The sequence below is a fragment of the Cygnus atratus genome, chromosome 3 (assembly GCF_013377495.2).
Source record: "Cygnus atratus isolate AKBS03 ecotype Queensland, Australia chromosome 3, CAtr_DNAZoo_HiC_assembly, whole genome shotgun sequence".
Lineage (NCBI taxonomy): Eukaryota > Metazoa > Chordata > Aves > Anseriformes > Anatidae > Cygnus > Cygnus atratus.
Window position 1 is genome coordinate 15,611,001 of NC_066364.1, and position 22,383 is coordinate 15,633,383.

At 44.3% G+C, this 22,383-nt stretch overlaps 2 protein-coding genes across 5 annotated transcripts in view; one reads left to right on the forward strand and one right to left on the reverse strand.

Moving 5' to 3' along the window:
• ATP6V1C2 (ATPase H+ transporting V1 subunit C2) overlaps nt 1-17,045 on the reverse strand; it is a 22,154-nt gene extending 5,109 nt beyond the window's left edge. The window contains exons 1-8 of one of the 4 annotated variants that reach the window (XM_035543127.2): nt 16,814-17,045; nt 16,265-16,634; nt 15,955-16,113; nt 14,319-14,386; nt 9,574-9,659; nt 4,654-4,748; nt 3,847-3,938; nt 1,543-1,641 (exon numbers count right to left, since the gene is read on the reverse strand). In XM_035543127.2, the coding sequence (XP_035399020.1) occupies nt 1,543-1,641; nt 3,847-3,938; nt 4,654-4,748; nt 9,574-9,659; nt 14,319-14,386; nt 15,955-16,083 (569 nt within the window). In that variant the 5' untranslated portion in view covers nt 16,084-16,113; nt 16,265-16,634; nt 16,814-17,045. Of the gene's footprint in view, nt 1-1,542; nt 1,642-3,846; nt 3,939-4,653; nt 4,749-9,573; nt 9,660-14,318; nt 14,387-15,954; nt 16,654-16,813 lie in introns of those variants that run through there. The other 3 variants (XM_050709460.1, XM_035543126.2, XM_035543125.2) reach the window with 3 other exon arrangements.
• A 4,803-nt stretch (nt 17,046-21,848) lies between these two features.
• Nucleotides 21,849-22,383, forward strand: part of NOL10 (nucleolar protein 10) — a 49,169-nt gene continuing 48,634 nt past the window's right edge. The window contains exon 1 of the mRNA XM_035543030.2: nt 21,849-21,986. Within this exon, the coding sequence (XP_035398923.1) occupies nt 21,921-21,986 (66 nt within the window). The 5' untranslated portion in view covers nt 21,849-21,920. The remainder of the gene's footprint in view (nt 21,987-22,383) is intronic.

Below are 22,383 nucleotides of genomic sequence, written 5' to 3' on the forward strand. Positions count from 1 at the left end.
AAAGTCCACCACTAAACCATGCTATTAAATTCTAACTCTACATCTTTCTTGAAGACCTCCAGGGACAGTGACTCAACCACTTTCCTAGGCAGCCTGTTCCAATGCTGCACAACCCTTTCAGTGAAGAAATTTCTCCTAAAATTCAACCTAAACCTCCCCTGGTGCAAATTGAGGCCATTTCTCCTTATCTTATCACCTGGTGCTTGGGAGAAGAGCCCACTCCCCACCTTGCTACAACCTCCTTTAAGGTAATTGTAAAGTACAATAAGGTCTCCCCTAAACCTTCTCTTCTCCGAGCTAAACAACCCCAGCAGCTCCTTGTAAGACTTGTTCTCTAGACCCTTCACCAGCTTTGTTGCCCTTCTTTGGACGTGCTCCAGAACCTCAATGTCTTCCTTATAGTGAGGGGTCCAAAACTGAACACAGTTTTTCAGGCATGGCCTCACCAGAGCCGAGTACAGGGGGACAATCGCTTCCCTGGCCCTGCTGGCCACACTATTTCTGATACAAGCCAGGATGTTGTTGGCCTTCTTGGCCACCTGAGCACACTGCTGGCTCATATTCAGCTGGCTATTGACCATCCTTCTATCCTTTCCTGTCCTAGTCACCAGCTAGAGAGATGTTTCTTCACTGTTACACCCCCAGTCCTCATGTTGTGTCTTGGGATGAGGAAGGGTCTGAAGAAGGAAGCTGAAGGTGGGAAGAACAAGGCTTTTGGCACACATGTACAGGCTGTCACATGGCGTCCCGTGCCCCAGGACCTCCATGCATGATGCCTCTGGTCCGTGGGCAGGTGTGGTACATCTGGTGCACACAGACCCAGAGCTGATCCGGTGATATGCTGGAAACACGGCAAGTGCCAGCGCTCAGAGAACAGGGTCAAGGGAAGGGTGAGTTTGCAAAGTGAGACATCTGTTTATAGGGGGAATCCAAAAGAACATGCCAATAATAAACTCAGCAAACTTACTTCAAACAGGTTTTCATAACATGTTTCCCACAGACAGAAAAATGATGGTACTGTGTGTGTGTTGGGTTAGGGCTATACTGAGAGGACAAGTTCTGTGTAGGCTTCTAAGAAGGACATCTTGTACCTTCACAACTGGTGGTGATAGCAACCATCCCACACGCAGGCACTAACTACTACGTGACCAGCAGAGGCCCTGTGAGTATGACAGGTCTAATTCCTTTTATAAACTGGCTAAGCTCCAGTAAAAATCTGTTCTTCTATTTTTTTTTATTATTTTTTTTTTTTTTTTTAAACTTTTACTCTTCCTACCAGGAGGCTGTTTGAGAACCTGCTCTGTAACAGTTAAAAACCTACATCCCGCTTCTGTCCTGCTGTGAGTTTGGATCAGTTTGTCTCTTTCTTTCGTGCCAGCACCACCCTTGGCAGAAACTGTTCTCTTTGCTAAGAACTCCACCCATTCCCCAGACACAGTGAGGATCAGCTTCCCCAGCCTGATCCAGTACTGACTGGATCCAGTATTTAGGCCCGAAACTCAACGCCGCACCTGAGCGTACGTGCCTACGCTATTGCCTTACTTTGGCACTACGACCAGGAGCGTGATAAGGTACTCCGAATTCAGAACAAAGTCTTCTTTATGCACAATGTCTGCTAGGGTCCGAGTCAGCAGGTTTCCCCTAAAGTGAACAAGACAAAGAAAAAAAACATGACATTAGCAGGAACCCAGCAGCAGCACGCTGGAGGTATCATGCTGTAAGTATGGTTGCCAACAGTGCATACCAGGGTAGAAAAGCATCAGGAATGCAGTGCCTAGAGGACACATCTATGCTTTTAAAATGGCCATTTATTTATCTTTATTGTACTTAATAAATAAAAAAATGATACTAATTCCAGCATATCATCAACTAGCACTAGTTTATCCTTTTCCTCTATGTGAAATTACACCATGCTGCTGCTACTGTTTTTATAGTGAGGGTGTAGGTGGTTGGAAAGTGCTCCTCTGAAGTCGCCACCCCTCTGCCAGGCAGCACCACACTTGTGCAGGAGGCACCTGCTTTTCTCAAGGCTGCCTGTGGGGCCGTGCATCAGACACAGCGAGCAGTGTCAGTACTGATCTAAGCCATCAACACAAACCTGGCAAGCCTGGACTGCAGAGGACAAGCTGCCCCTCACATCAGCACAGGGAGATTACCTCCAGCTGAAGAACAGTGGAAACAGCAATCTCGTGCACAGGTGCTGTGAGGCCTGCAGGAGGTGCCTGCTCACAGCCCTTTTGATCACCTGAGAGCCCCCTGGGGCTGCGCACCTAGTAAGTGCAGACAACTAGGCTGGACATGGCTGGTAAGAACCAGAGGGAAGAGAGCAGCTGCCCTCCATCCTCCACTGGGCAGGAGTGAAGAACGACCTGAACCAGCAGTTTTGGGGTTGAGGCCTGCTGTGCCAGTTGGAACATTAACTAACTGCCCAGTAACAACTTACTAGATGTTTGTTAAGCCCAAGCTAGCTGGCACTGGTGCACGCCAGAGGCACCAGCATTCAAAGGTGGGCAGCACTGAGAGAGGAAGATGGGCCTGAACCATGAGGTCTCAGCTCTTGTCCCTCACCCCCTTGCTCTAGGTCCAGCACTGCTCACGTTGCCCATACAGAGCAGCTGCCTCTCTCCTGGGGCTTAACCTGACCTGGGAGTTGTGGAGCTGGAGAGATGCTGCAGGAACAGGCTGAGAAGACAAAAGGAAAATGAGAGCTTTTTGTCCCATTAGTGCCTCCTGTCCATGATTATGCATATTCATGCAGCCCAAGACAATCACATCTAACACCATCCATACCAAGCTGGAAGCACAGGCCAGTGGGGTTGGCTGGCAGTGATGAGGCACGGGGCACAAACTCAGCAGAGAGGCCTGCAACTGTGATATGGCTCTTCTGACCCTCGGGGGCACTGCAGTCCCCGTGTCGAGCAGGTTTCCACAAGGGACAGTGGCATTTTTTGACAAACATTCTGAGCCAATTCCTTGAAGTATTTTTTTCTGTGGTTTCTGGTTGGGTTCAGCTGAGTTGGTGCCTGACTTGCTCAGTGTGAAGCAAGCAGAACAAAATTACAGCCGTTCTGGGTTGGGGTTTTAGCCCCTGTGAGAGTGGCACATACGAGCAAGTGTTGGATGAGGGCTTGCAGAGCATCTTTTAAGTTGCTCTAAATGTACCACTTACTGAAATTTACTCTTCTCCCCGGTGATGCCTTAGAGAAAATCCAGATTAACAGAACTGGTAGCAGAAAAATCCAGGTAGCAGCACATAGGCAAAGATCATAAGCAACTGAAGGCGGGAGAGAGAAGCCCTGGCAGAGACTTGCAGAATTCTGCTAGCCCTTGCCTGGACCAGCAGAATGAAATAAAGAGAAGAAAAATGAAAGTGGGATGCTAGTGAGGTAGGCACAGCAGGGAAGGAAAATAAATGCTTTTGCCTGGAATATTGTAGTCGACTTTCTGAAAAGCATTTGCAGAGCTCCCCTAGGAAAGGGCTCTGTGTTGCAAAGGAATCTGCCAGTTGACTCAGATGATCTGATTTCTGACTCCCTGAAATCTCATTAGAGCAATACAGTGGCATTCGGTTTTGACCCTTTCCCAAGGCTGTTTGCTCCCCCTGCCAATAAAATCATATTAGGAACTGCAGTCTCCCCTGAGCTGATTGTAAGACAGGCTGATCACACCAGCTACCCCTCAGCTTCCCCTGCAGCTGTGGATGTTCAGCATGTCCCAAAGCCAGGCACTAAATTTGCTCCCATCAGAACACACATGGTCCGCTGGACAGGAGTGGATGTGGGCATGAACTGTCCTCAGCTGAGCCATGCAGCATTCCAGAGGTGAACAGACACATGCTATACTTACACAGTTTTTTTCTCCAGGTTCTGCAAATTTCCTTTAATGTTGTTGTATGCAGCTGATCGGGTCTTTAGGTCTGTTTCTATTTGAGTCATTTGCTAAAACAAAGTAAAAAAATTTGAGTCAACTAGGTGCTTGAGGCATTGTCCTCCTGCTCCTCCTTCCACCTCTGCCCTGTAGCGAGGGGACAGAAATGTCAGCCCCCCGCAAACCAGCTGATCATGGCTGAGGGGGAACCCACATCACTTCTGGGTTCTGCAGGTGCCCTGTGGCAATGGGCCCTGCAGCCAGAAGGACTTGGTTAGCTGTTACTGTGTGTATCATGGGTGTACCTAAGGAGCTACTCCACCATTTCATTTGTTATCTACATCAAACAACAGACCACTCCTTCCTGAATAGACTGGCAGTGTAAGCAATTCTTCTGACCAGCAGTGTGTGTGATTTAAGGTAAGGTCAGTGATTTCACAAGAAAACTGACATGGAGAATAATATTATTGTAATGTTTTATTGTTTCTATGTAACTGTAAAGGGACTAAAATGCAGAAAGCGTTATCAATATGCCCTAGTAAATCTGATAAAGTGACATATTTATGTCGTCAATAGGTCTATATACTTATTTTATATACATATATGTGATCAGTGTTACTACAGTAGCAATTAAATTAACTGATTCAGTGCAGTGTGTTTCTGAGCCTGCTCCTGTTTTGCACCAAAGGCAAAACTCACTGACTGCCATGATAGGAGGGACCAAAAACTGTCAAAAGACATGACTCCCCATTCTAATATCTTCTTGCAATCTGGAGTACAATTTACCTTTGCTAATGCTTCCGATATATTCTTCAGCGGCTGCTTTATGGGGTATTTGGCCATGTCCCACTCAAACCGGGTCAGGTAGCTGATTAGGTCAACTGAAAATACAAACAAATGCATTAATGCGACAGCTTCCCAAATAAGTAATAAGAACTGGGGTCTTCCCTCGCTATAGCCTACACATAACTTTGATTAGCATTAGAGATGGGTGTGAACCAGAAGCTCTGCTCTGAATCCTCACAGAAATTTGATCAAATCTGCACAAATCGTACGTCCAATCTAATCAACACCCCCAAAATAAGAAATATTTGAAACAGAAATCTTTTTTTGCACTACACCTAGCAGTACAGAGCAAGCATTACCATAACATTAGCTGTATCAGCAGGGCACAGCAACATGCAACCGTTCCTCACAGTAAGAGCTATCAGAAAAGTATTTTGCTCGCAGGATCTATAGTAACACTCAGGGTTACTGAGAGTCTGAGCAAACATATTCAGAGCATAGCTGATGTTGCCTATCTGTGATCCAGTCAAACTCTCACTAGAAATCAAACCAATCCAGATGCGATGGGGAATTCTTCACTCACTATGCACACAAAGCTCCCCATCTCACACAAAGCCATACAGTGTTTCTCTACGTGGATAAATCCAAATAAATGTCCAGCCAGAGCACGCTACATCAGAAATTCACAGCAAGGCCCTGTGTGCATGCAGCCCTCCAAAATAAGACACACTCGGACCGCTGGGAGCCTTGGTGTCTTCCAGAATTAAGGGGAAATGATGCATATGACATCCCCTAGAAGAGGATGGCACTGCTTCACTTCTGAAATCCACGGCTCCTTAACTTCAGAACATTAAGCTTGGCGCATTACGGCACCAAGTTAAAATTCTCCTCCAGCAGCTCGTGAATTCAGACAACTCCTCACCTACACTGAGTCCTGAGAGCCCTTAGGATACCACCCACACCCCCACATAGTGCTCTCGGGCAGCTTTATGGGATGGGATAAGCCCACGCACCCTGCCACAAGAAGCAGAGGGGCTGGGATCTAACCTGCAGGTTAGGAAGGGTAGAGAAAGGCAGCAGGCACGGTCTCAGTGGCCAGACAAAGATGCCAGAGGCGTTGTCAGCTGCAGGATGGGCTTCCTTCCAGACCAGCAAGGATGGAGAATATCTGGGAAGCTGCTCTGGGGAGATGGGAAGCAGAATAGGATCAAGGTGCTAAGGAAAGGAGGGGCACGCTGGGGCTGCTCAGTGCTCTTTGGTGCCTTGTCCAGAGAGTTAACTCATTCCCACAGCGAGGTCCGAGCACAATTTCTTGTGGGATGGACTTCCAGGGTGTGAGGAATGCTGTATGAATCAAGATGCACAAAGAGGAATGTAGAAAGGTGTTTAACTGCTGTACTGCCAGGCTGAGGGTGCTGCCCTGCCTCGTGTGACACTGAACACCCTGGCAGGAGAGCGCTATCCTTTCCATGGGCTTCTCTCACCCCACAACAGAGTCAGTTTACCCTATTAGATTTCCAAAGCATGGAAAGTCTTACATTAGGAGGAAACCAGCTTCTTATCAAAGGATAAACTGCCCAGGAGGCAGAGAGCATTGGCGTGACCACGTTCTCCCTCCCTTTCTTTGCAAACCACAGCTATGTAAATCTCCCACACATCCAAAGCACAGGAGTCATGAGGCAAAGATCCAGCCCCTCCTGCCAACCTCTGACCGGGAATTGGCAAATCCTCCAGCACAGGGAGTGTGCAGGAGCAGGGCAAAGCTGCAGCAGGGCTGCTGCACGCCTCATCCTCGGGCAGTGCTTGCTTAGACCTCCGGAGAAGAGGCAGGGGCGTCAAAACACCTGAAGTTCACAGGAGCCCTTAAGGCACAGGGTATGTGACACAGGGATTTCAAGCTGCTGCCTCTCTTCAAAGCGCTCTTGCTTAGGCTTTGCTGAATTCAGTGGGAATGAGACCTGCAAAGAGCACAGTATGGACCTGTTCTGCTGAGCAGAACAACAGTGCATTCACAGGCTCTTTAAAGACAATCACTGAGGTGTTTATAGCTGCAGAGATATAAAAGTTCCCTAAAGACATACACGTGTCCCTTCTATCCCTGCATTCCTCCAGTCTCAGCAGAAATCAGGTGTCAGGCAGTTAAGCACAGCGTGAGTCTTCCTCCCATCTCACAAGCCTACCCCTCAGCAGAGCTCTCAAGTCGCTTCCCTTCTCCAAGAGCTCTCCCTGGTGCCCACCCAGGAGAGATGCCTCCTCCCCAGCGTGCTCACAGCTGCCCAGGAACCCCACAGCCTGAGTCCTTCCTAGCTCTGCTTCACTCACCCAGCTCTAGGCAGCAACTTTAACAGCTTTCCCTACAAAATGCTGAATTCTTCAAAATGGTTACACCTCCCGTTTTGCTTTTTTGTCCATTTCAGTTTTGAGCTCGTTATAAAGAACGGAGTTATTCCACTACTAACCAAATTTTAAAATTATTTTTGGGTCAGCGTTACTACAAAGGGAACAGAATTTGCTCTAAATCTTTCAAGAAAAGCTTTACATACATTTTACATTTTTGATTGTCATAAGCAAGAAAGCACTTCCTGCTACTGTGATACGCTAAAATTCCCTGTATACACAAATTCAAGTTTTCCTTCTATAAGAGAGACATCTCTACGTGACTGCTTCCAGTTGTTGCCCACTGGCATGCAGTCTGTGTGCTCACTTAACCGAAAGTGCTGTATTTTCTGGTATTTTCATTTTCCTTCACACATACCTAATCAGACAACTGCAACGCACAGCCAACATTTTAATCGGCTGGAAGACCAAAGTGCTGTCAGCAATATACACATCTGAGCTAAAACCTGACCATTTGTACGGTATAACTGAAAAACAAAACCTGAATTTGGACAGTCTCATTGTCTGAAATGGGACCAGGCAGCAAGAAATCACGTCTTACGATTTTGTTTCTGATTTCGTGACCTTTTTTAGGGTCCTTTTGTTAACCAGAGAGGGGGAAGGAAGAATTTTTACAGCAGTATTGCTGCTGATTATGAGGAATGACACAGGATTGTATTAGGGCAATCCTAAATATATATATTTGTATATTAAAATTGATCCATTTTTCTTTAAGCAGCAGCCAGTAACATTTGAAAAGTTATACAATATGACTCACTTGGATGACCAAAGGACAGAAACTAGTAACATACGCAAATAATTTCCACATCCTTCTATTACAGCACATGCAGAGCTGACAGGAAAGGAAAAGGGTGTAAAAAGAGGAAACAAAGGAAATAAGCTGAACCTGTTGTTTCTCAAGTCATAGGGATATCGTGATCAAGCTACGAGGTTGTTACTTGAGAAATCCATCGTAACCTGATCACTGTATCTCTACAACCAGACCAAGACTTGTTTCTAGCACTACCACACACAGATGCATGCTTGTAACACCACCGCAATCAGCAATTCTCAACATACTTTTCAGACATTTCATTTTATCCTTTAGCCCTGTAACATAATAAGTGGGATTATGGTACTTGTTAAGTAGTTGCGCACATCAAATGTCAGCCTTATTTCATGCACGAAGGGCATTTCTGAAAGAACTTCCTCCTTATCCTTTACTCATACAGATTTGAAGCACAGCACTGCAGACAATCGAAGGGTGATGGAGTGTGTGCTGTTAGCTTACTTGTCTGACAGTTCAAAGCGTTCCTCTACAAGCCTGTATGTAGCACATGTAACACGTCCAGCTTCACTCTACAAGTCCAGGACGGCTCAGGAAGAATATGCTCTGCAGCAGCTCTGAAACCCACTGAGGGTCTCACAAAATGTGCAGGGATTTGTTCCTAAATGTTAACTTTGCCCTTGATACAGGCTCCTTTTAGGGCCTTGAGTACCATACTAAGTGATAAAGCTGGGAAATAAGTTCTTGGAGGTTACAAAAACACCACACTGAGTGCTTAGAGACAATGCAGGGGAGCACTGGCCTCCAAATTCATCATGTCAGAAGTGTCCCTGCTGTCACTGCCTGCTCTTCTTTGCTATGCAACAGCTGCCAGCCAGGGCAGGACATCACAAGGGAAACCAATGTGAAGTTGCTCTTAACAGGAGCAGCGCATGCACATCCCAGCGGCTGCTGGCATGACCTAGTGAGTGCAGCTCATTCTCCCCTGAGGTTGCAACTTATGGACAGGGCAGCAAGAGGGACTCTTACTGCAGGGACTATGGAGAACTCATGTCCTGCTGCCTGTGCCAGCCTGGGAAGTCCTTACCCACCCGACTGCTGAACAGCATCACAGCTCCACTACAGAACCTACATACGCCAAGTTATCAGTGTAGGAAACTGCTCAGGCTTTGGTTGTAACTGCAGCACTGAGTATAACGTGGTATTTTCGGTCTTGCTGCTCATAATAAACTCCTAACTCCCCAGGAGGTGAAATGTGTCATGTTTTGGAGCCAATGCCTCAAATGTCTACCTGTGGTGTCAGAAATCCACTGTTAACAGAGCACAGGATCTATCCCAGCACTGAGGGAGGGAAAGCAAAATACTCATGGATGCCGTGCTGCTGTATAGAATACAGTTTAGCTGTCTGGAAGTGATCCAGTCCATGGAGACCAAAAAAGGTGCTAGATCATTTTAGGAATGAAGGAGGATGTCTCCTTCTTTGCTCTTCATTCCTTAGCTCTGGTGCTAGAAATATTTATTCCACAGAGGGGTACCGGCCACTGGATAGTGTCCTGGAAGCAAAGCTGGAACTGGATAAAGCTTCTCTGAACTTTGGAGAAAAAAAAAAAAAAGGGATCTGGCCAGATATATTCTTAAGAAGTATCCCTGATTGTTGTCCGTACTAATGTGTGAGTGTTTCAATTCTAAGTGTTCGTACTCTGAAGCAAATACCGGTAGCATCAATGCATTAAGATATCCCCATTCACAGCACCTACCTCCATTGGCCAGAAGATTTTCCTGGACTTTGTCTTTGGAGTCCTCCATAACTTCTCCTATATACTGGGCTATTTTCTTTATTACGCTTAAGTGTAACAGAGAAACATTGTTAGTGAAGAAAAAACGTCAATATAAAATAGTTACCACAATGATCTGATAAACATGGAGATCCCCAAACAAAACAATTCTGAAGCAAGGCAGGTCAATTTGCAATTAAAATGGTAATAAACACTATGGCATATAGCAGAATTAAAATACACTGATTTCTGTAAAAACAGAGGTAATATCACCTTCCCAGTGCTCTAGGCTTCCTAAAAATACACTGTAAGTCATGATACTTGCAGCAGAAACCAGAAGACAAGAAACCCATGTTCACAGCTCTGAAAGTGATGGAGTGACAAGACCACACACAGAACCACCCAGTCTAGCCCTGCTTGAAAATATGGTCCACAGGATGCTGAATAAACCTTTGTGGTTGCTGAGATAAGGTTCTGACTGGGTACTTAGGGGAAAACAACAATGTTCTCTTGTTTGACAGTGAGAATTTCTATCTTATTCCTCTTCTTTAGGGGACTCTCTTTCTCTCCTCTCTTTAGCATGGTGGACATTACTTTAAGATGTGTGAGAACAAGGTTCAAATCCTCCTTTGATTCTGAGCAGTGATTTGGACAAACCTTCTCCTCCTGAAGATCTTCTCTAGACAGTTTCTTTTTTTTAAAAAAAAAAAAAAAAAAAAAGTTTCATCGCAACCCTTCAGCAGTAGATTCATTTGATGCTAGACAAAGTACCTCTTTCATAAAGGCCAAAGTGCATTTCTGGTTGTTTCTGTATCTTTCTGTACTCAGAAGTATTCTCAGAATTTGGCCTTCAGCTCCCTAACAGTTCCAGGTTTACTACACCTTGTAAATAAAGCTACAGCTAAAAATTGACTGCCTGATCATGACATTTGCAGGGACATGAAGCAGGTCATGGGATGGCGACAAACTGGCAGTGTGCCTTGAGACATCCTGTGACTTCCAGGAGCTAAGGAAAGGGATTTCAGGTACAGATATTGTGAAAGTACCAGAGATAAAGATTCTCTGATGTGCTGCAAAGCTGATTTACAGGCCATTTAAAAGAAGGAATTCCTAGAGGTAAAGATTTCCCCCACCTCCATTCCTGGGAACAAACTCACAGTTTCTGGAAAGGTTTTCTAGTCCTGTGACAGGGAGGAAAGATCAGGGACTGCCGATGCTGCCAAAAATACAGTGGTCAGAATTGCTGCTGTTCTCACGACGCCAGACAGGAGCAGTTCAGAGTCTAGGCTTGGTGCACCAAACAGAGCTGCCCCATTCCCTGGAAGGAATTCACACCAGCTCACAGCCCTTTAAGGGCTGCACTGGTCTTCGCTGTCCAGCTGCAGACACTTAGGGACCCCATGCGGGCTGAGTGCTGCTGGTAGAGGACTGTGTTTTGCCCACACTCAGGCCGAGGGGAGAGTGCAGGGACCCACCAAGCCGTTCTGCGTCAGCTGCCACCTTGCCAAATACTTCTGCAGTTTTCAGCTGGCAGATGCAGCTGGTTTTCAGCTCCTTCCTGATGCGCAGGGAGCCCAAAGGAACTTGGAGCAACACAACGCATAGCAGGAGGCTGAGGATGTAACAGAGAAAGCAGCCAACATGAAAGCATATAAAGCAGTAATTTTTCCAAGGGGACTGAACTGTTTTAATTACAGGTGAGTGCAGCTGGTGGCTAACCTGATAGCTGGGAGACGGTCAGCTTTGGTCTCTCACCTTAGAGACTGATGGTGGGGCAGGCATGTGCTCTCATGCACCCTACAGATCTAGTTGCCCAGCCAAGGCTTGGCTCCCTGCCCTTCCAGCCCAAGTGCCGCAGGGTCCCCTCAGGCAGGGTATGGCCAGAACAAGTTGGGCCAGAGAGATGTTCTCCTGCCCCAGGTTGGTCTCTGCACCTTGCCTTCCATCCTGGGAAATGCAGCTGGGCCTCACTCACCTAATACATTCCCCGGGCAAAGAAAGCAAAGAAAGAGAGCACACCCTGCATGCCACTGATGGCTGAGGCAAAGGAGAGGAATCAGACGCCTGGAGAAGCCCCGTTGACTATAGCAGCATCCAACAGTGCACAGCTTTCACGACCAGCCCTTAAAGCTCTCCATTTGATGAGGTGAATCTCACCTTGAGCAAATATCACCTTCACATGCTGCATTATAAAAGGAGAGGGTTTCAAGCAGACTGCCTTTAAAAAGTAGTAATAAAAACCTGTAGAAGAAAAGCTACAAAAATAACTCCATGTAGCTTATTATTATAGCTTGGAAGAACCACACATTTTGCTTGTGAAAATGCTGCAATGTCATTACTTAATTAAAAAAAAAAAAAGTCTATTAGTCTTTAAATGATACTGTGTATTAACTGGCACTAGCAGCTAGGTCTCCAAAGGCTGCAGGCAGCAGAAGCCTTCAGGCTCTGCAGAGGTTGGATCCTGGAGAGTCCCTGGGTAAGAGTAAGGGAGTGGAACGTCAGCTTTGGAGAGCACCACGGTACCTACCATACAGTGACATGGAAAAACACTCCGCCTCCTGTGTAAATAAATAATGAAAGTACATGGAAACAGTAGATCCTGCAAACTCTTGCCCCTTCTCTGCTGCCCTGGCAGGAGGCAGCGCTGACAGGTTTGTGCTGCCTGGCTTTATGGGCAGTTTTGTTTATCTAGCAACAGTGCAGCAGGTAGCTAGCTGCCACAGAGGAGCAGGAATGTAAATGCTCAGGTCATTTAACAGCCTTGTAACCCTCTGGAAGCCATTTGCTTCCACTAAGTACAAGTGCTTGGCATTTTAACCCTTGACTTCCAATTCATACTCCAAACCTTTGGCATATATTTAACACTAAACACTTTTGGACTTCCTGTACATTTGTGTTGATTATTCTCTGCTATTGCTCTCCTCTAACTCATTTTTCTTTTTTTTTTTTTTTAAGCATGTTTTTCTTATTTTTAAGTCTTATTGTGTCTTCTTGATTAGTTAGCTCAAAGAAGACAAATAGGAAGAGTCCTTACCTCAGTAGCTTACTCTGCAAAAGTTTCACTGCCTCCTTTGCTCAGTGCATATGCGTGTCATATGGTGAGTGTCACTACAGGCACTAAAGGGACAGTTACTGGATTAAAGTGGCATTCAGCTTGAACAAGGAGCTACACGCCATGTTAAAGAGTTAAGACAAAGGTAACAGTGGGAGACGGTGAGCCTGGGAAGCTCATAATGATATATCGAATAAACTACCCTCAGTGATCTTTCACTGATCCTATAGCAGGCTTTGCAGAAGTCCTAATTCAGCACAAAGTCTGGAATTACTTAAGCCCTTCTGAAAATCATTTCTGCATGATTTTTACAATGCTTAAACCAAGATCACACAATTGCTTGGCTACCTGCTGCCCTGAAATAGAGAAATCTTGCATTAGAACAGGTAGCTGCTATTGGGTTTCTCCAAATTTACCCCCATTCCCACTTTATTTCAGCATACGATTCTATGGACAATCTCTGCAGTATGAACCAGGGACCTGGACGTGTTTACAAAGATTTCAGGGTAGTTTTCCCTGCCAGATGGACAGAGTCGCAACAGAGAAGGTTTTTTTTGATGAATTAACTATTAAGCTGGTCTCTCCTGCTAAAAATTCCTGAAAAAGCAATTCTAAAAAGATCAAAAATGCATGTAACCCAGGGTGATCAAATCATCTTAATTCAGTGCTGCTGTGAGTACCAGTAAAATCATTACACTGTCCTATGGAGAAATGTATTCTGGCAGACTTACTTCTATCCAAACTGCCTAACATAGATGTAAACAGCTTATATCAGTGTCTCCGTAAGTATTTGCATCCACCAGACAAAATTCACGAAAAGTACCAAGCATATTTAGACAAGCAACTCCTTATCAGTCCTGGCTGGGGGATAAAGGCAAAAAGCCTCAGAGCTAACATATGCCTCTGTGGCCAAGACCACAGCAATATGTGAGGTATGCCTCCAAAGCTAAAAAAGAAAAGAGAAGCAGCAGTTTGTACTTTCATTGCTTCCTCAACAAAGCCTTTTTTGTGCCATGAAGTATCTCAAAACCTGACATTTCCTCAGCTTGCTGTTCTCTCTCCTTTGTACATCCAGGTCAACTTGGCCCTAACGGCAAACTTGGTGATGATCAGCAAGGAGACCACGCAAGTCTTTGCATAAATAGGTTTGATACAACATGAGTCAATATTCTGGGAGTTTAAGAGGCTAAGAGGGAGAGTCCCAGATTTCATTCAGGAGAACTGACTGCTTAGAACTCCTACCTCTGGTTGGAAGAGAGAAATCTCAAGAAGAATATTCTGAAAAAAAGAAAATCAGGGAGGGCTTCATGTTGTCTAAATGTTGCTTTATTAATTTGAGATTCTGGATAGGGTCAAGGTTGCTGTATAAAATAAAATAAAGAAAAAACAATTTTTAGCAGTTTCCCTTTGAGAAACAGCTTCCCTAGTATTGCCACTCAGACATCACCGTACAGACAAATGTTCCACTCTCTTCCTGCAGCCAGGTTTTAAGAAATAGCCCTTTCTCTGTGATGACTCTGTGGCAATTGACAGAAGGGTTAAACAAACCTATCCACTTTAGTCAGGTTGTAGTCTGGGTTAAACTGAGTCAGACTGAGGTGAACACAAGGACATACCATCCCATAAAAACAATGTCTGTTTCTCATTTGTAGGTAGTAAATAAGTTCTATTTTACCTTTCAGCAAAGCTATCAAGTTTTCCCAACTCATCTGACAGACCAACAAGAGCATCCAGTGTCCCCACCTGTGCAAGAGATGAGAAGTAGGTGAAAGATACACAAGTCTAAGGCTTCTGTTGGCTTTCTTAGGGACTTTGACTTGTATTTAGCACATGTGAATTCAACAGTTTTGCAGAATTTCATTCACTCAGTAGAAAATAGAAGCAATTCCTTTTCTCAAAGCCTAGGGTACAAAAAGCCTTTTTCAATAAAGGAAGAGCTGTATACGGCAACAAGATTATACATCAAAGTTTTCCTTCCTGTTTTCATTCCTGAATGATCTTGTAGAACATATTGGCCTTTTTCCCAATAAAACGCTGAGTAGAAACGTGCCCAACATATATACAAAAATCTGATGTACTGAGAGAACCAAGCAAAGCAGTATGTATTCAAGAGGTTCTTCATTCTCATTCTTTCCTATTGCCAAAGGCTAAGCCTCTCACAAAGACATTTCCTCCAACACCAACATCTGCTTTTGGTGTGACTCTGTCACTGTCACAATCCTATGTTTAGGATGTGATTGTATGGTGTTACAATATATTGCCGAACCTTTTCTTGCACTGTTGACAGCTCAACATTACGAAGGGTCAAACTGAAGGAAAAAAGGAACAAAGAAACAAATTTTACATAGAACAATTAGCATCTTCAGATGCTGCAAACATTTTATTTCCTTTAACATTAATCTCACCAACGCTGGCTGGGTCGGTGACTGTAAGGCGCACAGAAGGTAAAATCATAGCAATCTCTGGGCACATGTAAAAAGCAGCACCTCCAGTCTGTAGCATTCATGTGCTAATTCAGTAGGTTATTTACTTGAGAAGAGGCCACAATCCCCTTTCATTTGCATCCTTATGTAACATAAATAGCTCAAATTATAACCATTAACAATCTTTCTGGATTAAAGCCAGATCCTGGATGCACTAAGTGTAGCTTTGTAAGTGATGGGTGATGGCAGCTCCCCAGGGAACCAAGTTCTACATCTGTTGTAGCTCCACTGACTTTAATGAAGCATATTTGGACCTTTCACAGCCGCAAATGAAACAAAAATAAGGTGAAAATCTTATGAAAGAAGGATTAAATAAGGCAAAGATGTAATAAAATCAAGGATTAATACTCTCCCTATTTATACGATGCTATGAAGCTGTTAGTGTAGCTGAATATCCACACACATCTATTTCCCATAGAAAAATGTGCATTATAGGACTGTCTTCTCTGTCAGTGGTCTTACTGGCATGGTTCTAGATACTTCACTACTCCCTGTGCATTAGTGATCCAAGATGTATAATGCTGTATGATTGTCACAGCAAAAAAAAAAAACACAGGAAGCAAATAGTACACCAAATGCAATACATTAGTTATTTAACTGGTCACCCTCACTCCTTACATGTACATTCTTCCATTGCAAAAGTCAGCTTCAAGTAAAACAACTCCTGTTCCTTTCTGATCGATTTTCAATTGACTGAACACAACTCATTCCCCAGTCGCAATCCTCTTCAGCTCTCTGCACATTATCCCAAATGAAAAATCTCACAGAAATCTTTAGTCCTGTCTGGGGCTGTTTCATCACCCATAACCAAACCGCTTCCCCACTTACCTTTAAGTCTGGAATATGGAATTTGCTGTTGCTGGACAAGTTGGATTTCAGTGTCACCGTATTCATTCTCTCCCATGCCTGCAGATTTGTTTTATCTCCTGGGGCAGAAATTAGCCAGAACTCCGACATGCTCTGATGTTTTCCCTTCACTCCTGGTCACTGTAGAAACACAAGGCAGGTAAGAGGCTAACAAAGTCCCGCATAAAATGTGCTCTTCCCTAAGAACTGACAGAGGGTGAATTACTGATTTATTTTTTGAAACACAAGTACAGTGAGTCACCCTATGTCTCAGACTGAACTGGAACACGACCTTCTGCACAATGTCACAGAGAGAGCGCAGCAGTTCCTCCTTTCTCAGGGCTGTTCCCTCCAGTTTCTGGACGAAGAGCTGAAGCTTCCTCCTCCCCTTGTCCCTCCCATGCCGGTCCACCCGCATCGCTGAGCGCAGTCTCCATCGTCGCAGGGTTTGTGGACTTCGCTGACATCTGAACATCATGCAGGACTTCTGCTTGATCAATATTGCCTCTCACTTCTTCGGGCGCTCATAGGCAGATGTGGAAACAAGATGTAGAAAGACTGCTGAACTTGGAGGCTGCAAAAGGCGCCACTGGAATATTGCTCTCCCTGTGTTTTTCCTTCCAGCTGGACAGGAAGGAGCAGGAGGAAGATGCGCAGAGATGCTGTCAGCAGAATAAGACATAAAACAGTTACAAAACCCGCTGGCCGACAGCTACGCCGCGGTTACTCTGTGAACAGATCGGAGAAGCACAAACCACACACAGAGATCTCCAGTTCTTCTCCCGGGCGGCTCTCCGGGGCTCCCCTCCCGCCGTACCCACCTCCTCTCCCGTGTCCTCACCAGTGTCCTCCTCCGCCTCCTCCTTCTCCTCACCCGTGTCCCCCCTCACCGTGCCCACCTCCTCACCCCGGCCGGGCGCCGCGGGGCGGGCGCGGACATGCTCGGTGAGGCGGCCGGGGTAGGGCCGGGCCAGGCGGGAAGCTGAGGCGAGGCGGCGCAGGGGGGTTCCCTGTTGACAGAGGCCTCGGCGCTTTTAAACTCGGAGACATAACACGGATGCCACTCGCTTTCAATAAAAACTGACTTGAGCGAGCCGGAAGGACTTGGAATAATTAAATTCTGAGGCAGCTTCTGTTTCTGGGGCTGCCCTGGGTGGTTGATGTAGCAAATGCTTATGCAGCCTGTAAGGTGATGCTTCGTTGGCAAAATACAGTTGTGGCTTTTAGTCCTCAGTCTTAAGTTTGTCATAAATTGCCTTAAATTTGCTTGAGATCTTGGGAGTGTTTTGTAGCTCATCTGGAGTAATGTTCTGGAGACCCTTTTGAACTAGATGTGCTCTAAAGGAAAGGAGCATCTAAATACCTGAGTACCTGCCTGCGAGGGGCACCTCTGCAGTTGGGAATTCAGCCTCCTCCTAGATACTACGTGGTGCATCCAGTTCTCATTTTCTGACAGAGTGCTCTAATCACCGTGCTGTCACTTGGGCAATCTTTCCTGTACAATCATAGAATCGTTAAGGTTGGAAAAGACCTACCAGATCACCTGGTCCAACCATCCGACTACCACAAATGTCACCATGTCCCTAAGAACCAGGTCCAACCTTTCCTTGAACATCCCCAGGGATGCCACCACCTCCCTGGGCAACTCGTTCCAACAACCTGTAGTTCGTGTTTTACTTTCTTTAGAAGACAGTGCATTTTCCTCTGGACCTATTCATGGTCCTGTGTCCCAAACATAAATGAAGCCCCACAAGAAATTGAATTCAAAAAGGATGGCCCTTGTTTTTCCACATGATCTGTCTTAAACTGAGGGCATTTGAATGGCTTGGTCCAGGCAGTTCTGGTCAATGCATAAACTCAGACCTCCTGATGTTTGCAATTACTCTAAGACCCCTAATGGGTGTGAGTATCTCCAGCATGAGGTAGAAGCAGCTGATGGGAGAAGTTCTAGACATGGACAAGTCTGTAGTCTTAGACTTGGATAGTTCCATCTAAATCATGCTTCAGGTAGCTCATGTAAGAGTTAAGGTTTATAGGTTCTTTACATTAGGCAAGATATACCATCAGGATTCATCCTCCTCTGCTTCTTTTTAACATTTTTAGTGGTATATAAAAAGAAATACTTCTGTGGAGGAGGAGAGTCTCTACTAAAAGCTCTCCAAAAAGAAACACAAAGATTTGGAGTTGAAATAACCACTGTTTCACTTTGTCTGCTTGCTTATTTGGTTTATTCTTTTTCCTTTCTAGGGTAATTAAAAATTTAGTGTTCATGATTGTAATTATTCTAGTTCTTTTCAAACAAGGTGTTCTCTAGGGCACAGCAAAAGGACTTTAGTGAAGTTATAAAAAAAAAAATCAATGTGTCTCATTCAAAGAAACTGATTTTTTTTAATCTTCCTTTTTGTTGTTGTTTCTTTAGACTGTACATTTCATTTTAATAATGAAAACTAGTTAGTTCAGGTAAGTACATCATACATTTTAACCTACAGAATAGAGGTCTGAAAGATGTAGAGGTGTAGTAAACCTTATCATCTAGTTAAGGCAGTTCTTTAGTTCTTTCCCGTTTCAAACTAAGTACAGAGTTTGCATTAGATCCTAGCTGTAGTCTCAAGCCAAAGAAATGCTTTTCATGATTAATTTTAGAAAAGTTATATTCTCATAAGCTTCTTAAGGTTAGAATTGTATCAGCTGACACTAGTGCTAACAGATGAGAAATGCTATTTGCTGCAGTGGTGCTAGCTGTTGGGGATACCTCTGTATGCATGGATATTATAGTGAATAAGGTAACATCCAAGCTGAAGGGTTGTCAGATTTATGGATTCTACAATTCAAGCTATTTCCTTCCTAAATGTTTTTGTAAATGTTTTGTAGCAATGTCACTTTTTGGTTTCTTATAGTTTCATATGTAATCATTTGCCTTGGTTCCTTTTACTATAGTGAAAAATATTATGCTACTTATTGATTTGATAGGAAATTTTCAAGGAAACATGATGTTAATACCTAGGCAAAATAGTACTGTTTTCTATTACCACATTTTCCACTTTTATTCTGACCATTTAATCTCCCCCCACCCCCCATTATATCCGGATGAAGCAGCAATGAAGGTAGTGGAAGGAAGGGTCACGCAGCGACATAGCTCCTACCATGGGATACAGGAGTGTGCTGCACACTGCTGCTAACACAGCTATGGTAGCTCCTGTGTCCCCTGCCATTTCCCTAGCTTGGACTGTGTGCTGTGCCATGTGACCTCAAAGCTACTTCATTCCCTTGTGATCATCATGTGTCTTTCTGTTCCCTTTGATCCATCAATGAAGGGAAGCTTTGTGTGACTTTGCCTTTCTCTATGTTTATGAGTACTTCTTCATATGTCACACTAATGTGCAAAACACAGCCTCCAAATAGTCCTTAAAAGCATTAATACCTTATTTGAAATATCTCCCCAGGCAAATTTCTCTAACAGGTAATCAAACTTAATTACCTAGACAGTTATGACATTGATATTAATGGGAAAGCTTATGTTTTAAGTATTGTCTTGTAAAACAGCAACCACAGAGCTGTTGTTCTCTATAAAACAATTTATACAGCTACTACATACATTATCTGCATAGTCTTCCAGTAATGTCTTTTTTTCCCCCTGCTTAAAAAGAATCTTTTAAAATCCCATTTCCTAGTCCTGCAAGTGTATTACTGTAGTAATGTATTGAAATTAGTATAAAATATCTCAGTGAAGGAACTCTTAAAATGACTTGATAGAGATAGTAAAACACTGTTATTTAAATGAAAACATTTCCACGTATTTTAGGATTAATATGCAAATTATTTCTCTATTATAATTCCTTAGCTGTATGCATTTATATACTGAATGGACATTGTCTAGTTACCATTAAAATTATTAAAACCAGTAAAGATTACTTTCAGTTTGCTTATCACTACATTGTTCCAGAACACTGTATCTTGTATGTCACAAGGTAATGCACACAGTAGATTCTGACGCTAGAAGAGAAAAGAAAAAAAAAACACAAGAAAAATAATTTGCTCCTAGTTGAAAGCATTCTCTCACATCTATTTGCAGTCAGCACACCTCAGCTATATTCATTGAACTGAAAATCTGAAAGTAAATCATTACTACTTGCAAGAAAGATTCATTGTACATATGAAGCAAAAAGCTCCATCAAAGCTTCAACTGCATCATTCAGAGTTTGATTTTTTGAACTTATCTGTAGTAAGTGTAACAAGCAGATCTGCTGCTCCAAAGTTATCTGGACTGAAACTTTCACGTTCTAGTTGGTCTTTTTACCTTTAAACTTTCTAAAAAGTCTTAAATGTGTCAGATTTATCAGCTTTGCCTGAGAACTGAATTTCTGAATTTGTCAAAAATAAAATCTAGAAACTTGAAATAAAATTTAGCTTCCTGCTATGCAGCCCAAATCTCTGGATTCTCCCAATCTTCCATCTTTTTTTTTTTCTTTCTTTTTTCTGCATTGCGGTCATTGAAATGCATCTGGAGGACTGAGGAAAGGATCGGGAATCTTTGGACAGCCTCACCAAAACAATGTCTAGTAGTTCCCCAATATATCAGAACCTCCAGGATTTGTACCTCTAAGTTCTTTGTCGGTTCAGTCCTCCTGACCCTGCCTTTTGAGGTGTCACTGTGCCACATCAACCAACCGGGTCAGGATGTCTGGAATTCCCTAGGGCATCCTGAACTGCATGAGACACTTCTCTGCGGATAAATGCATTCAGCTTTAAGTGTCTATTAATAACCTAGTAATGGTCTAAGTAATTAGACAGTAGAACCTAGGAAAAGATTGAGCTCAGACCGAAGTAGACACCTGGTGGCTAACGTGCTACATTGCTCCTCAGGCATCATTAACTGCATTCACTAGGGATGAGATTCAGGTGTGAGCTTCTAGTGCCATTTGAGATGTCCTTGCACGTCTTGCCTGGCCTCTAGGTCATGCTGCAGAAGGGCGTGGGTTTTCCGTAGGTCTTGTGTCAGCCCCATCTGGGTGTCTTGGATACCATGCAGCATCTCAAATGCCTCTAGACAACCTACATTTAAGCAAGTGAAGACTTAGCTCTCTGAAACGGGAGCTTAGCACCCACACAAACACCTATATGTTGGTGTGTTGATATTGCGTGAATCTCAGCTATAAGACCCTCTAATGATATAAAGTTGAACAGTTCCTTCTAGGCATGATATTGGTACTGTTGTTGAAGTACATCATCCAGGGAATATCATACAAAAGATTTACTTGACACAGCTTCAGTTCATAACTTGTAGCAGAATTATGTGTTGTTGTGATACAAATCCAGTTGTTGCAACTTGTAGCAGAATTGTGTTGATACAAACTCAGTTGTGATTTTCATTATTTCTAGAAAATATACACAAATTAGATACACATAATTTTTGTCTTAGTTGTTGTTCTTGTAAGCTAAAATAGGAATGGTATTACTTTTGCATGTCCAGTCTTGTTCAGACGGTGATGGTACAAAGCACTAACAACCTGTCTTTTTATGTTTGCTGGCAAGATGCCGCTCAACCAAATTCTGGATTGATTGATTTCCATCGATAGTGGGCAGGGTTCGCTGTAGGGCAAGAAAATCAATCTCCTCAGCCACAACTGCAAAGGCAGCTCCTACCTTTGCGATGTGGCTGTGCGGAATGGCAACACTTCGGGCAGAGAGCAGCCGCTAAGCGTTAAGGTGCTAAAATGGGATTTTGCCTAACAACTCCCTCATTCAGTGATAACTTATCTACACTTCGGGGCGGGTTGAGAATGTCCCCATTCCCTCCGTACGAGCTGTGGCGCAGCACAGCCGCCACACAACCCACAGCACCGCCCGCCTCACGGCGCACTGCTGCCGGGTTAAAGCAGCAGCCCGGAAAGCCAGCCGCTTTCCGCTTCCCCTCTACCCGGGAGGAAGAGGCGTGCGAGGCCGTCGCCATGCAGGTCTCCAGCCTCAACGACGTGAAGATCTACAGCCTCAGCGCCGGCAGGAGCCTCCCGGAGGTGAGCGAGGGGCCGCCCCCCAAGGGCCGCCCCGCGGCGGACAGGGGTGCGCTCGCCGCCCGCTGTGAGGGGGCCGAGGCCCGCCGTAGCCCTTCGAGTTGTTGGCCCCCGTGCTGCGAAAATATTTGGGGTGGTGTTTTGGCCCAGAGCGGCTCACAAACCTGGCCAGACCCTCTTGTGTTGAAGGGGGAGGATTTTTAGCTGAAAAACGGTTGTAAATGTTTCTTATATTAAAGTACAGTTTGAACACGTGTGTCTCTTGCTTTAGGTGTGCTATTCTACAGATTCTTAAACACTAATTTTTAAATGTCTTTAAGAATGATTAAACTTACCACTAGAATTTTTAATATAATTAAGGAAAAAAGCCTAATGTTCCAGACAGATCCTAAACTTCCTA